Raw genomic sequence first — 16,322 nt, forward strand, 5'->3', positions numbered from 1 at the left:
AAAATGGTAATCATGGTAATGTATGTGAACATTACTATTTCATGTATATTTCATAGATGTTTTGCTTTCAATTTTATCTTGAAACCATGAATGAAGTTTTCAGATTGTCGTAATAGGAAATTCCCAAACAATTTGACATTATTGACATCTTTGAGAAGTAAAGAGATGAAATAAAAAGACTGTTAAAATCAACTTTGAGATTTATTACTACAATATTTGTACAGGCCCATCTGGCAATGGATATTTCAACAGGATATGATTATGTTGTTCAATACTTTGATGATAAATATATGCTATTTTTCATAAAATGTAATAATACTAATGATTTGCCATCAGCTCAGCTTACACTTTACATAGATGTTAGATTTATATTGATTGATTTTATTCACTCTCTGAAACCTGTTTCAAATTCCTCTTGTGACCAAAAAAACACATATATGTAAGACAACTGGTCCATGCAAAGAAAGCAACCAATAGTTATGGAACACAGCAAAACTTTATAGCTCCCATAGGAAGTAACTATAAGTCTATAACCTTATTAACTCAGTTTTATAATCACTTAAGCAGACCAGCCAGAGAAATTATAAGTATGTGATGTTGCTCAAAGACCCACAGAAATTTACAGCAGATAGCATCTCCAAATTGCCTAATGGAGACAGGCCAGGATTCTAAATCCAAAAGCACTGGGAAGAGCAGGGACCCCCAGGGCCTTTGGCTCTGTTTCCAGTCTGGTACCCACATCCAGAGAGGCAACTGCTATGAATGAGTGACCTGATAGTTGCATCTGTAGGTGCCACTTCAACAACTACAATTACTGAAGACATCTACACACACACACACATACACACAAACAAAAGCTTGATACCAAAGGCCTTGGCACTATCTGCATCAGAAATAGATATGATTTTATCAGTGGAAATAATTTTAAATATGATGTGCTATCATCTGCTTTTGCTTCTGTACCTTAGAATGGGAGCCCCTTGACAGCAGGGAGCTTCACCATCTTTCTATTTATATCTACACTTCTTTGTTTATAGTAAATGCTTAATAAATGCTCTTTAATTCATCAATTCCCTCTGTCATAGAATCCTATAAAACTTTATCACTCACTTCTGTGTTTTTGAATATGTGAGAAGCCAGAAAGTGAACAGAGTAAGGAATTTATTATGTCTTCTACACTATTAGTAATGCTGCTATTTACAGAATTCAGATTCAGAACCTTCTTATTAGACCAGAATAAGGGGGGAAAGAAGTATAGAAAATAATTAAAGGCTGAAGTGCAAAGCTAAATACTTCTTAAATAAATCTAAATCTATCAAGAAAAAAGTATCTGTAATAAATAAGTGTTCTGTTATATGACTGAAAATGAACTTTTTACCAGGCCAAGTGCCAATGCCAATACCCAAGTTACCCAAGTATCTGAACTGAACCCTGGAAGCAATTCTTTAGCAATATGACAATACAAGAAACAATGTTCTTATACTAATAATTCCACTACTAAAGCTATAAACTCTAAAGATATTAACAAAAAAGAGGGAAACTTATCTGTACAAAAATATGCATGGCAGCTTAATTCTGTACTAACAAAAAATATGTAATCCAAATGTCTAGTGAATGATATATTAGCATTTATTATATTATTAGCCATTCCTCAACCAAATGGAACATTATACTATAACAAATTTAAAATATTTAGAATATAGAGAAATAGAGAAAGAATTACATGAAATAATATAGATCAGTGAAGGCAAACCTATGACATGTGTGTCAGCACTGACACATGTAGCCATTTTTTATGACAGGCAGCCACATACAGAGAGGTATGGGGCTGCATGCCGAGGATGAAACATTTGCTGTAGTGTAGTGTAGACACTCTGTGCACTATAGATGACAATTCTACCTAGATTAATTTATCTATTTTGGTTTATTAAATACAGTTATATATTATAATTATACATTTTTATTATTTAAACTATAAATTTCATGAAATTATGTTTTTTTTTCTCAAAGTGACACACCACCTGAGTATTGCTCGGTTTTTTGACGAATTTTGACATACCAAGCTCAAAAGGTTGCCCATCACTGATATAGATTGAAGAAGGAAAAAATCAAAACATAAACCTTATGGGTATATAATATATCAACAATAAAGTTTTTTAAAGAACACGAGAAAAGTTTTTTAATATAAGAAAGTTTTGTTATTGTTTTAATAAAAACTAACATGTTCTTTAAAAATAAACTAAATAAAAAGACCTAGTGTCTCTTGGGCAAATCATACTTTCTTCATTTGTCAATCATAGCAAATTTCTTCAATGTCCCACAGGATTATTTTAAAAATAAGATAATACATGTAAAAACACTTTTTTTCCTAAATGGATTTTACTGATGCCTTTTATCTTTACATCATAGTCATTTCCCAATCCACCACTTCAGAAAGAAAAAGGAGGGAGAGCATAGTGGACAGAATGCTGACTTCAGAGCCATAAAGGCCTAGGCTCAAATTTTGCTTTAAATAAATACTAACTATGTGAACAGAGGGAGAACACTTAAATCAGTGCTGATCTGCACTGATAAAGAGAATTTCTTAATCCAGGAGTTTCATCCTTCAATGAAACCATATGTCCTGTCTCAATTTTAACAAGCTGAAACCTGGCTTTAACAAAGAAAAAACATTACGCAAAAACATTACTATATTTATTTATTTACATATAAATTATTTATATATTGTTTGTTTTTATGTATATTTATATTATTTATTTATACTATTTATATTTATTATTTATATATAAAAACATTACTATATTACACCTGACAACAATATAAAATATTCTGTCCTATTAATCCTCTTACCTCTCAGCTATAAGTAGGGAGCTATGTTTCATTATTTGGGCTCTCTTTTCTTCTCCCTCATATCAGCTCCCATAGACTCAATTATCTTCCATATGCTGATGATTCTCAGATCTATTTATATGGCCATAATCTCTCTGCTGACCTCCAGTATCATATCTTCAACTGCCTACTGAACATATCAAACTGGATGTCACACAGACATTTTAATCTCAGCCTCACATATACATCTTAATCTTAATTGAACTTTCCCTCAAAATTCTCTTCTCTTCCTAGTATTGCTGGGGGTACCACCATTCCCTCAGTCAACCAGGCTTGCAATCTAGGGTGTTATCTTCAATTCTTCATTCTCAATCTCCATATCTAATCTGGCAATCTTCCTTTCTGACATCTCTCAAGTACTCCACCTTCTCTGCTCTGGGAACTGTCATCACTTTGGTTCAGGCCTTTTTCATCTCACATCTGGACAACTGCAAGTATCTGTTGTTTGGTTTCCCTATCAAAATTCTCTCCATCCCAGTCTAGCCTCCATTCAGCTGTCAAAGTGTTCTTCTAAAGTAAAAGTCACATTCCCCAATTAACAAATGGCCAAGGGACATGAATAGGCAATTTTCAGATAAAGAAATCAAAAGTATCAATGAACACATGAGAAAGTGTTCTAAATCTCTAATAATTAGAGAAATACAAATCAAAACAACTCTGAGGTACCACCTCACACCTAGCAGATTGGCTAAAATGTTAGAAGGGGAGAGTAATGAATTATGGAGGGTGTGTGGCAAAATTGGGGATTTATGGAAAAGAACGCTACCCACATTCAGAGGAAGAACTGCAGGAGTGGAAACACAGAAGAAAAGCAACTGCTTGAACACATGGGCTGAGGTGGACATGATTGGGGATGTAGACTCGAAGCTACCACACCAATGCAACTATCAAAAATTTGGAAATAGGTCTTGATCAATGACACATGTTAAAACCAGTGGAAATGCACATCAGCTATGGAGGGGGGGTGCGGTAGGTTGGGGAGTAGAGGGAAAAGTAAGAGCGTGAATCATGTAGCCATGTTAACTTTTCTAAAAAATAAATATTATTAAATGTTAAAAAAAAATAAAGTAAAGGTCAGATCTATGTGAATTGATGCAGAATGAAATAAACAGAATCAGGAGAACAATATACAAAGTAACTGCAATATTGTGGAAAAATCAAATGTGATAGATTCTGCTACTAACAAAGATTGAGGACAATTCTGAGGGACTTATGATAAAGAAAACTATCCATCTCCAGAGAAAAAAACTGTTGGAGCAGGAATGTAGATGAAAACATATGATTTATCACTTGTTTATTTTGGTATATGTTTTGGGGTTTTGGTTCTATAAGATTACTTACTTACAAAAAATGAATACTATGGAAATGTGTTTTGTATGATAATACATGTATAACCCAGATTGAATTGCTTGTCAGCTCCAGGAGTGAAGAGGAAGAGAGAGGGAAGCAATATGGATCACGTAACTTCAGAAAATGTATGTGGAAATTTGTAATTAAAATTAAAAAATTTTAAAATAAAGTATAGGTCTGACCATCTCACCCCGCCCCCAGGACATTCAAAACCCCTCATTACCTGTCCTTTCCTCCCACCTTTCCAGTCTTCCTATGCCTTACTTTTACATACTTTGTGATTCAATGACTGACTCTTCTTGGTATTCCTCAAACAAGATATCCCACCTTCCCTCTCTCCATACCTTTTCACTAGCTGTCACTCAGCCAGGCCTGGAGAAAGGAGGTCCTGAGTTCAAAATTGAACTCAGACACTTCCTAGCTGTGTGACCTTGGGCTGTGGGACCCTGTAACTTAACCCCAATTGCCTAGCCCTTACTGTTTTTCTTCTTTGGAACTGATACTTAGTATTAATCCTAAAATATAAGGTAAGGGTTTAAAAAAAAAAAAAAAGAAAGGCAGAAGATAATCCCTGCTCTTAAGGAGTTCTCAGTCTAATGGGGTATATGTACAAAAATGTAAGATGAAATGGAAATAATAAAAAAGGGAAGATATTAAGGAAGACAGGGAAAGACTTCTTTGTAGAAGGTGGAATTTTAGCTGGAATTCGAAAGACGCCAGGGAAGCCAAAAGGTAGGCATTATGCTAACCTTGGCAATACAAAGAAAAGCAAAATCATCCCCATCTTCAAGGAGCTTACATGCTAATGGGAGAGATGACATATAAGTAAATAAGTACCTATGCAATAGTTAGAGCAGATAGAAGGGAACCATAGAGAGTATGGTTCTGTGGAAATTGGGAAGGCCTCTGGCAGGTTACATTTGAAATGAGTGTTGAGGAAGCCAATGATGTCAAGGGGAAGGGATGAGGAAGGAGAGCATTCCAGGAACAATGGACAGAGTGCAAAGGAAAGAAAGAGGAGGAATTTGGGTTTTGAGAAACAGCAAGTAGTTTGATTTCACTGGATTATAAAGTGTGATGAGGAAAATATTGAAAAGGCAGGAAGAGCCTAGTTTGTGTATCTGCTCTATGAAGATAATATGTGCTATCATAATCATACTTTTACTTTTCAAGCATAGTGTAATGTTTAAACAGTAGGAGTTTGACAAAAGTGAAGAGAGCAATTTGATAAAACACCACTGTTTTAAGGACAAAACTTAAAAGAGCAGAAATATATATATATATATATATATATATATATATATATATATATATATATTTGAACATTTCGGTTTGGTTCAAGAGTTTTTGCAAAAAAGTAAAAAATAGAAAAGCTACAAGGATCCAAACGTAGTGTTACATGGGTAGAATGACAGTTCAGACATAAGTGAGTTCAAAACTGAACTTATGTCTCTTAAACAAGTCATTTGTCCTCTCTCAGAGGTAAAGCTAGATAGAGTGCTGGGACTGGAAGACCTTAGTTCAAAATCAGGCCAAAACACTTAAGAACTATGTGATCCTGTCACATAAGTCACTTAAACCATGTTTGTTTCAGTTCCCTCATCTATAAAATGGGAATCACACTAGCACCTACCTCCCAGGGCTGTTGTGAATATCAATTGAGATGATATTTGTAAAGTGCTTAGTAAAACATTGCCTGCCATATAGTATATACTTAATAAATGCTTGCCACCAACCTCCATCTCAATCTCCTCATTTAAAAAAAGAATAGTACTTATCTCCCAGTACTGTTACAAGGATTAACTTATATAAAGCAATATGCAAGCCTTAAAGCATATATGAGTTGCTGTAGAGGAGAGAACATTAGACTTGAAGTCAAAAGACTTTAATTTAAATCTCAGCTCTATGACTTACTAAGTATCCTTGCTACATAAATATAAGGAGTCATTGTTGTCAATTTGCTGATTTGCTGCTTAAATGTTAGGAGATGTCAAGTAAAAGAGTATTTTGTTGATTTTTATAATACTTTTGATAATAAAGGCCACTAGACAGAGTTATGGGTAAATCTGCCTAATATTTTTTATGCATTAATAGACAGCATTTATAGAGAGGACAAATTATAATTTATATAAGATTAGTTAGAATTATTAAAAAAGTAATCTCGTACAAGTTAATAATCCAATAATAAATGAATAATTTAAATACTCCAATGCTTTACAAATAGAAGGCACATAATATGTATACTTATTGAAGCAGACATTCCATGTGATATAATAAGTCCTTATAGGTAATAACTTAAGCCTAAGAACAAAACAATGTGTTGTTCTAAATTTAGTATTTTAAGTCTTACGCACAATATCTCTTAATTATCACAAAAATCCGGTGGGGTAGATACTAGATGTATTATTGTTCTATTTTTCAAAGATAAGATAACTTAAGTTCTGAGAGGTTATTGGGACCTCTTCAAAGTCACACAGTTAAAAAGTGTCAAAGATGAGATTCAAACTCAGATCTCCTCTGAAACTTGCATTCTTTCCACTACACCAATGCTTCCAGGTCATGGTTAAGACTTAGAAGAGCAATTAATGTGTAAATATGCCCTCTGTCAGTTGTTTCTTTATTTGTAAAAGTGGAAATAAGCATTCCAATAATAGCTACTTCAAATGGGAAACTGAAAGACTAAGTGAGAAAATTTTTGTATCATAACAATCCTTTGTAATAAAAAGTATTACACAAACCCTGATGGATTAATGTGGGGGAAAGAAAATGAATTCTGGGAATATAATAAAATGTAAACTATACTTCCCACTGTTAAGTTTAGTTTCCTAAAGCACTTGATGACTGGTCAGTATGAAAAGAAATTAGTATCTAGTAAGGTATAAATGCTTAAAGATAATAAGAATTCCAATAATCATTATGATATTAAATATGTTTAACATTAGAGATTCCAGTCTTACTTTGATTCTAGATGCCTCAAATCTTAGTTTGGCAGACACACAGTGCCATCTACCTTCCATTCAGTACAATTATAACTACTCCATAATTACTTTTAAATTAAAAGACTCATTGAAAAGTCCCTCATTTTCCCTAACTTTCCCAGTGTCTATGTTCATCACAAATTTAGAACTCTCAACTAGAACTCAATCAATAAAATATTCAAGAGTTGGGAAATGGGACATCAAGAAGTATATTGTCAGTGGATCAATAAAGTATTTATGTATGTTAAAGTGAAATAAAATGAACTTTACTAAAAATGAAAGAAACAAATATAAGAAATACTCCAGAGGTAAAATAAATAAGATGTTGTCAAGTATTGGGGACACAAATACAAAAGTGAAAAAATCTGATACTACAAAAAATTAAATTATTATTTATTCCCATTGTATAAAATCTAAATTCATTCATATGACTCTCTACTAAATGACCTTTTTATTATTTACCTGTTATTTCCTATTATGCCAAGAGTTTTCTACTTTACACAAGGCAAATAGCACACTATCACAAGTTTACTTTGGACTTAAAATCTTCTAATCTTTTCTACCTTTTTCAAACCTCAGCTTAAAGTTTATCTTTTTTCATGAAGTTTCATCAGACTTTGTCCACTCAGCTCTAGTTATTCCAACACCTCAGAACAGTTCTTAAGTATTTCTCTCTGTATAATGTGAATTAATTTTTTGCAGTTTATATTCCTATAGTATGTTACAGGTGAGAACAGTGGTGACTGTTCTGTCACTCTCACTACTACAAAGTCCTAAAGGAAAGGGGCAGTATTTCCTATATCCATTCCAACTATGTAGGGTGTTCAATAACCTAGGTTCAAATTCTGACTTAGTTACCTATATGATCCCAAAAAAATTAGTTTACCTCTAACTTTAGTTTCCCCTTTGGTAAAAAGAGAGGGTTTAACCAAATAACCTCAATAGAGTCCCTTCAGTTCTGAATCCATGATTTTATGACTTAGCCAAACTTTCAGACTAAAAGAACCATATTATAAATCAGTGATTTCCAAAATGGGCACTACCGCCTCCTGGTGGGTGCTGCAGCGATCCAGGAAGGTGGTAATGGCCACAGGTGCATTTATCTTTCCTATTAACTGCTATTAAAATTTTTTAAAAATTAATTTCCAGGGGACTAAGTAATATTTTTTCTGGAAAGGGGGCGGTAGGCCAAAAAAGTTTGGGAACCACTGTTAAATAATACAAGGTTATATCCAGTGAATTAAATGAAAGTTCTAAAGGGAAAGGGCATATCTTTATGACCACTATTTAACCACTGGGAGGCATTTTCATTTCTTCAGGAATGCTAGTTTTAAAAAAAATGATATGTACTCCAAGTTCATGACACAAATTCTGTCTATTGTCTTTGTCACCTATTCAGAAAGCATAGTTAAAATTAAGTGATGAACCACAGAATTATAGGATCCAACATCTAGTTTAAGTATAAAGAACTCATATTATTTGTTAAGCAGTATATTACCTCAGTTTAGATCAAACAGCTATAAGATCTACTCCACAAACATTAAACATGAGGAATGTGTTATTTGGAATTTTGGGGGGTTCCATTTATAGGTATTTGGGGGCTCATTTGAGCTTTAAATGACAAACTTCCTGTGGACACTTTGAAACTACATTTTCCATGATTCAATGGGTTTCCAGTTTCTAACGTGATGATGTCAACCAACGGGAACCAACGTAGAGCATGACTTAAATTAGGGGTGGAGCTTGGGCTCAGTCTCTTTTTGGTATGAGGCAGGCTGGTGGAGGGAAGAAAATGCCAGGAGGTTTGAAATAGCTTTTTATCAGGCACGTGGTCTTATATAATTTACCAACATGGCCATGGTAATTAAAATATTACTTTTCCTCATAATACCATCCTTTATCATTTTTAATTAAAACAGGAACAAATAAAAAATTACTTATCCACTGATATACTTTCATCCCACTTTCCACTTCTGATCATTAATACTTTCTCATTTTCTTTGATAATTATATTGACTCAATTTCCTTCTTATAAATTTTAAGATAATTACTACACTATAAGAAATTTAGGGAGAAAACACTGCAAAGGTATGATTTATTCAAAAGTTCAAATTAGAGACATAGTAACTAATAATTATTGTCTAATTCTAATTTATTAGCAAAAGTTTATAAAACCACAAAAAATAATGGCATAAGTTCAAAAAATCAATGTTATTCATAATATACATGAAAATAGCAGAAAATGTAGATATTACTTTTACTTTTTAGTTATATGTGCATGTTCATAATCCAATTTAAAATACAGCTTTTCAGACAAAACAATAATAGAAAGAAATGTTCCTTATTTAGTGTAGCAGATAATTTCCAAATACAGTACTAAAGCCTTTCTCTCTTGACCTCATGTAACAGGTAGCAGACTTTGAGTCAAACGGACCTAAGTTCAAATCCTTTCTAAGGAGTATTTCTCTATATATAATCTAAATTAATCTTATGTTTATATTTCTAAGATATGTTATAAATTTGAACTGTTAGGTGATTGCTCTATTTCTCTGATTACTACAAATACCTTATGGTAAGGGAGAATGTCTACTATATCCACTGCAACTATTTATTAAAATAATTAGGTGGTCCTAGGCCAGTCAAATAACCTCTGCTAAACCTATTTCTATAACTATAAAATGAGGATTACAGTACTTACCTCAAAAGGGTTCTTGTGAGATATTTATAAAATGCTTAAAGCACTATATAAACATTAGCTATTATTATCATTATTACATTTTTGTTGTTTAGTCATTTCAGTCATGTCCAACTCTTTGTAACCTAAATTCCTGGGTTTTCTTAGCAAAGATACTAACATAGTTTGTCATTTCCTTTTCCAGCTCATTTTACAGATGAGGACCTGAGACAAAAAGGGATTAAGTGACTTGCCCAGCGTCATACAGATAGTAAGTTTTAAGGTCACATTTAAATTCATCTTCCTGATTCTAGACCCAGTGCTCTATCCAATGCATCAACTAACTGCCTATTATTTCATTACAAACTCCCTTTCCGCTAAAAAAAAACACACTCTTTAATTGTAAGGGTGGGGCTCTACTGATTATCAATTCACTTAAAAGTGAGTGGTTACTTTTGTTAATGTGCTTGCCTGAATCAGTCAAACAAAAAAGGAGTTTAAACAGGGTCTGTACAGCTCCTTGAACCAATCAAAGCCCATGTACACACATGCAGTCACAACCTAAGAAATTTATATAAAAGGAAGAAGCTATCTCAGAATGAAATACAGATTCTATGGATCTGGATTCAAGAGGATAGCGTAAACATGACCTTTCAACACACCTTTGAAAAGCTAAAGACAGATTGAACTATAGCAGATAAAAGATCTATCAAGGAGAGACATTGCTCTAAAGGCATGTCAGGGCAGAAGGCCTAGGCCAGTGATGGTGAACCTTTTAGAGATGGAGTGTCATGCCTGCTCGCCCAGAGAACAAGTGCCATACCCTACCCTCTCCACCTTACCCCCACCCACTACTCCCTCTTACCCCAGAAAGGGGAGGGAGAGAGTGCTCCTATTGGGCTGCTGGGCAGAGAGACTGGGGAAGTGAGGCATGTCCTCAGTCCCTCAGAGAAGGAGAGGGGAACAGTTCCATCTCGAGTCCCTCTGACTTTCTAGTAATGAATTCTGCCAGGCGACTGCAGGCATGCCTACTGAGAGGGTTCTGCATGCCCTTTTTGGCACCCATTCCATAAGTTCACCATCTAAGGAAAATTCTTCGAAAAGGCTGGTATTTTTCCCATTTTTCCTAACAGTGCCTGTCTATCCACAGCCACTATTATATGATCTGCTATTTTGTTTCCCAAACATTTCCAATAAAATCAACCTCAAAAAAGCCAAGGCTTAACTAGAAATTAAAAATATATCAAAAATAGGCAGAGTGCAATCTCTATCTAAACCATTAGGAATTTTCCTAACTAGGGCTTCAGAGCAACGTTGACTGAACTTATAATTTTCTATCTAAAATAAACTCCCCAAAGCTGTAGAGGATGGAAATGCATGTACCTCAGCAACCACTAAATCACCTCCTGGACTTAAAATAAGCTAATTATTGTAACCAGGTATTTTATAAGTTTAACAATCCTAATGATATGCAGCATTATGTAGGTAAACATCCTAATAATTTGTTGCTTTAAATTTTCTATTGAAACCAAAGCACCTTACCCTAGTTAGTTTTTACCTTATAGAGTGGACGACGAACATCGATGGGACAGTTCTGAATAACTTCATCAACTACGTCTGAAATGGACTCCATGAAATCTGGATTAGCAAACTAAAAAAAGGCATATAAGAAAGATTAAACATTGCTTCAAAAAAGAGAAAAGAACAAAAAAATGCTCAGGGAAAGTACTGCACAATGACTTATTAGAAAGCTAAAATGAATGAAATATCCAATTAAGCCTATTACACATGTAATATGAACATTATAAATAAGACATTGGCTTCCCCAAAGGATAAAATGTGTGATTTTTTTTAAGAATTAAGAGAGACAGACCAACGATGAATCATGAATAACTAATAAGTCACCCTAACAAGAGAAATGAAGATATGTAACTAACCTGAATAGCTAATATTTGTTACAATATTTGTGGAATATGAATATTAGGAAACAATTAATCATTAAAACTGTATCCAATGACAGACTAGTGCAAAACTAGGTTAAGAGGCTAAGGATTTTTTTTCCTTTTTAGAGAGAAGCATTTTTAAATAGAAAAGCATTAATATGATAGCAGTATAATAGGCAGCATGTAGCAAAGGATAGAATGCTGGAAATGGAGTCAAGAAGACCTGAGTTCAAAATATTGTCTCAGAAATGTTCTAGCTATTTGTCCCTGGATAAGTCACAACCTCTCTCAGCCTCTGCTTCCTCATCTGTAAAATGGAGATTAATCAATCAATAAGCCTAGGCCATTCCCCAGTTGATAAATGGTCAAGGGGCATGAACAGGCAGTTTTTGAAGGAAGAACTCAAAACTATCAATAGTCATATAAAAAATGTTCTAAAACACCCATAGTTAGAGAAATACACTTTAAAATAACTGAGGTACTACCACATGCCTATCAAATTAGTTAAAATAACAGAAAGGGAAAATAACAAATGCTAGAGAGAATGTAGAAAAATAGATATACTAATGCCTTGTTACTGGTAGAGCTGTGAATTGATCCTATGCACAAAAGCCGGAAATATCCTTTAATCCAGTAATACCACTACTAGCCCAAAGAAGTCAAAGACAAATGAAAACAATTTATAGAAAAAAATATACTTATAGTACCTCTTTTTTTTGGTGGCAAAGAATTAGAAATTGAGAAGATATCCATCAGTTGGGAAATGACTGAACAAGTTATGGTATATGAATGCGATGGAATACTATCGTGCTTTAAGAAATAATGAAGGGGATAGTTTCAGAAAAATATGGGAATATGTATATGAATTGACACAAAATGAAATGAGCAGAACTAAAAGAACAGTCTACACAGTGACAGTATTTTTGTAAGGATAACCATCTATGAAAGATTTATTAAGTCTGATCAACAAAATGATTTACCACAGTTACAAAGGACTTATAATGAAAAATGCTATGTACCTCCAAGTAGAAAACTGATTAACTCAAACTATAAACTGAAACATACTTTTTCCTTTTCCTCCAACTCCCCCCACCCATTTCAAAACATGGTCAATTCAGAAATGATGTTTTGCATGACTTCATATATGTGAAGTATAAGACAGTATTTCTTGTCTTATCAATGAGGAGGGGAGGAGATGAAAGGTGGGAGAGAATTCAGAACTAAAAATAAAATAAAACTGAATTTTTAAAAAATCAATCAACAAGCTTTATTAGATGCTACTATGTTCCAGGCACTATACTAAGTCTAGAGAAGAGACACTGGAGACACAAAGACAAAAACAAAACAGATAGAACCCCAAGGTTCTGATTTGGATCCCATCTTCTTCCCTCTTTAGCTCTTGGTGATCGTATAAGCTCTCATAGATTAAATGCTCATCTTTAGGTAGATAATTCCCAAACCTATATATCCAGCCCTTACCTCCTCATTTCCACTCCTGAATATCCAACTGCTTCCTGGACATCTCCAAGTAAATGCCCTATAAGTATCTGAAACTCAAAATGTTCAAAACCAAACTCATCATCTTTCCCCCTAAACCAGTGATGGCAAACCTTTTAGAGACAGAGTGCCAGATTCCAACCCCACCACCCAGACTAAGTACCATACCCGCCCATCCAGAGACAGCATGGTGTGCCCCTCCATCCACTGCATGCTGGGTATGCCCTGCCTCCCTCCTTACCCCACACAGGGGAAGAAGAAAGCACTCCCATTGGGCTGCTGGGCAAAGGAGTGGGGGATGTGAAAACATCATCAGGCATGGTAGAGAGGCAGAGAGGGGGGAAGCTCCACCGAAGTCCCTCTGCCTTTCTAGTAATAAACTCTGGGGCTAGGGTTTGGAGGATAGGCAGTGGGGAAGGAGGGTGGCCAAGTAGCCAGAGAACACCCTAGATACCATCTTTGGCACCCATGTCATAGTTTCACCATCACTGCCCTCAATTCATTCTTCCTCCAAACTTTCCTATTTCTGTTAACATCATTTTTCTCATCACCCAGGCTCCCAATCTAAGAGGAATCTTCAACTCTTCACTTTCTGTCATGACATCCACTGCCAAGTCTTATGAATTCCACTTCTTCACTATCTTTCACATTTCTCTACTAACATCACAATGACCCTAGTTTTCTCCTAACTATTTTAGCAGTCTTCTAATTGGGCCCCAACTTCCAATATGTCCCCTAACTAATACACTTTCCATACAGCACCCAAATTAACAGTCATAAGATGGCAGACTTAGAATAGGAAAAGACTAGCTTAAAGGCTATCAAATTTATACCCTTCAATTTACAGATTAGGAAAATGAAACCCAGAGAAGCTAAGTAATTTGCCCAAGGTCACAGGGGTAAAGTGACAAGAGCTGGAACTCAAACCCAAATCTTCCTTGAATCCCTTGTCTTTACATTGTACCACAGATCTGATCACACCATTATCCTACTCAAGAAGCTTTTATGGCTTCCAAATATTTCTTAAATAAATACAAACTGTCATTTAAGGCCCTTGTTATCTGGTTCCAGACTACATTTTTACATACTATTCCCAGTCAAGTCTTCTACACCAGCTAAACTGGCCTACATATTGTTCTCTCCATATAGCATCCTATCTCTTGCTCTCATGCCTTTACATAGCCTGCCTCCTAATGGCTGAAATGTTCTTTCTATTGTACCCTGGAGACATTTCTGTTCTAAGACCTGCAGTGCTGAGTGGTGACTATCTCTCCTGAACCACTATTTGAGGCAAACTTCATCCATGGTTCACCTTACCCCCTACTTACATGTTATCTCCTCCACATCCTTACTAACCTACTTTACCACTATATCTCTTTTCCTCTGCCCTTCTCCACACATTCCACTCTTATAAAAACATTAACCATAATTGTCAAATCTGCCAATGTTCTTACATAAGGTGGGTGAATCTCCTATTGCCCCATTTACCATCCTTGTCCCTGATTACAATTCTCTTATATGTACTGTTTCCCCATTAGAATGTAAGCTGCTTGAGAGCAAGGACTGTCTGCTTTTTTGTATTTATATTGCCAATCTTAAATAAATTAGTGGTCCAAGAAGAAATTATCTGTCAGATATATTAGTAGGGGAAGAGTGCATGACCAAACAAGAGATAAAAAAAGATCACAAAAGATAAAACAGACAATTCAGATTCTGCAAAACTTAAAAGTTTTTAACAAATAAAACCAATACCAGCTTTCCTTCTAATTAACACTAAAAGATAAATAATTAAATGGGTAATATCTTTGTAGCAAGTTTCTGTGATTTAAGTCTCATTTCTAAGACATTGGGAACTAAGTTAAATTTATAAGAATAAGAGTCATTGATAAATGTTCAAAGGATTTGATTAGGTTCTCTGTTCTTCAGTAATGCTGGCCTACTTGCAGTTTCTTGAACACATCACTACATCTCCCATCTCCACTGAACTTGGCTATCTTCTATGCCTGAAATGCTCTACCTATCGCCTCCACCTTCAAGTTTTCCTGGCTTCCCTCAAAACTCAACTCAAACCCTACTTTCTGTCAAAGGCCTTTCCTAGTCAGCCCAGTTCCTGGTATCTTCCCATCTCAGACTGCTTTCTGTCCACTCTGTATTTTCTTTTATGTACCTGTTTATTTACATGCTACTTCCCTCATTAGAATGTAAGCTCTTAAAGGGGAGGGACTGTCTTTGCCTTCCACTGTATTCCCGTCACTTAGCACAGTACCTGGTATACAGTAAGCACTTAATAATTACTTGTTGACAGACTGACTTACTGGACAGGAAAGACCTCAAGCAGAAAGTGGTGTTTTAGCTGAGTCTTGGAGGAAACCAGAGATTCCAAGGGGCAGAAGTGAAGAGGTAAAGCATTCCAGACAAGGAGGACAGCTCATGCCAAGGCATGGAAACAGGAAATGGAATATCATTTGTGAGGAACAGCAAGAAAGCTAGTTTACCTGGATTGAACAGCATATGGAAGTTTGGAATAATGCATAATAAACTACAAAAGGTAGGATGGGGCCAGGTTTTCATAACATGGTTTTAAATGCCAAACAGAGGAATTCATATTTGATTTTGGAAGTAATGTAGAACCTCTGGCATCTGAGAAGGAAGGTAGTGACATGATCACTTCACCCTAGGAAAATTACTTTATAGGTAATATCTGTCCTGCTTATCTCATAAAATTACTGAGGATCACACAAAATAATGTGTGTGAAAGCATTCTGTAAATTATAAACTAATACACGTGTAAAATATGTTTTAAAAATAATATTTTTATAACCTTTTAAGATTTATTCAGCTCTTACCCAGAAATCCTATAAAGTGAATACTATTACCTTTATTTTGTAGGTGAAAAAACAGAGACCTAGAAAGGTAAACTTGCTACAGAATACACAATTTAGTGCTAGTCAGGACTAGAGTAAGGATTTCCTGATTTTTAGAGTAGTGTTC

At 34.9% G+C, this 16,322-nt stretch overlaps 1 protein-coding gene across 1 annotated transcript in view; it reads right to left on the reverse strand.

Annotated features, from left to right (window-relative positions):
- ACTR3B (actin related protein 3B) overlaps positions 1-16,322 on the reverse strand; it is a 59,156-nt gene that overhangs the window by 20,133 nt on the left and 22,701 nt on the right. The window contains exon 6 of the mRNA XM_044677655.1: positions 11,450-11,542. Within this exon, the coding sequence (XP_044533590.1) occupies positions 11,450-11,542 (93 nt within the window). The remainder of the gene's footprint in view (positions 1-11,449; positions 11,543-16,322) is intronic.

Source organism: Gracilinanus agilis, chromosome 5 (assembly GCF_016433145.1).
Source record: "Gracilinanus agilis isolate LMUSP501 chromosome 5, AgileGrace, whole genome shotgun sequence".
NCBI lineage: Eukaryota > Metazoa > Chordata > Mammalia > Didelphimorphia > Didelphidae > Gracilinanus > Gracilinanus agilis.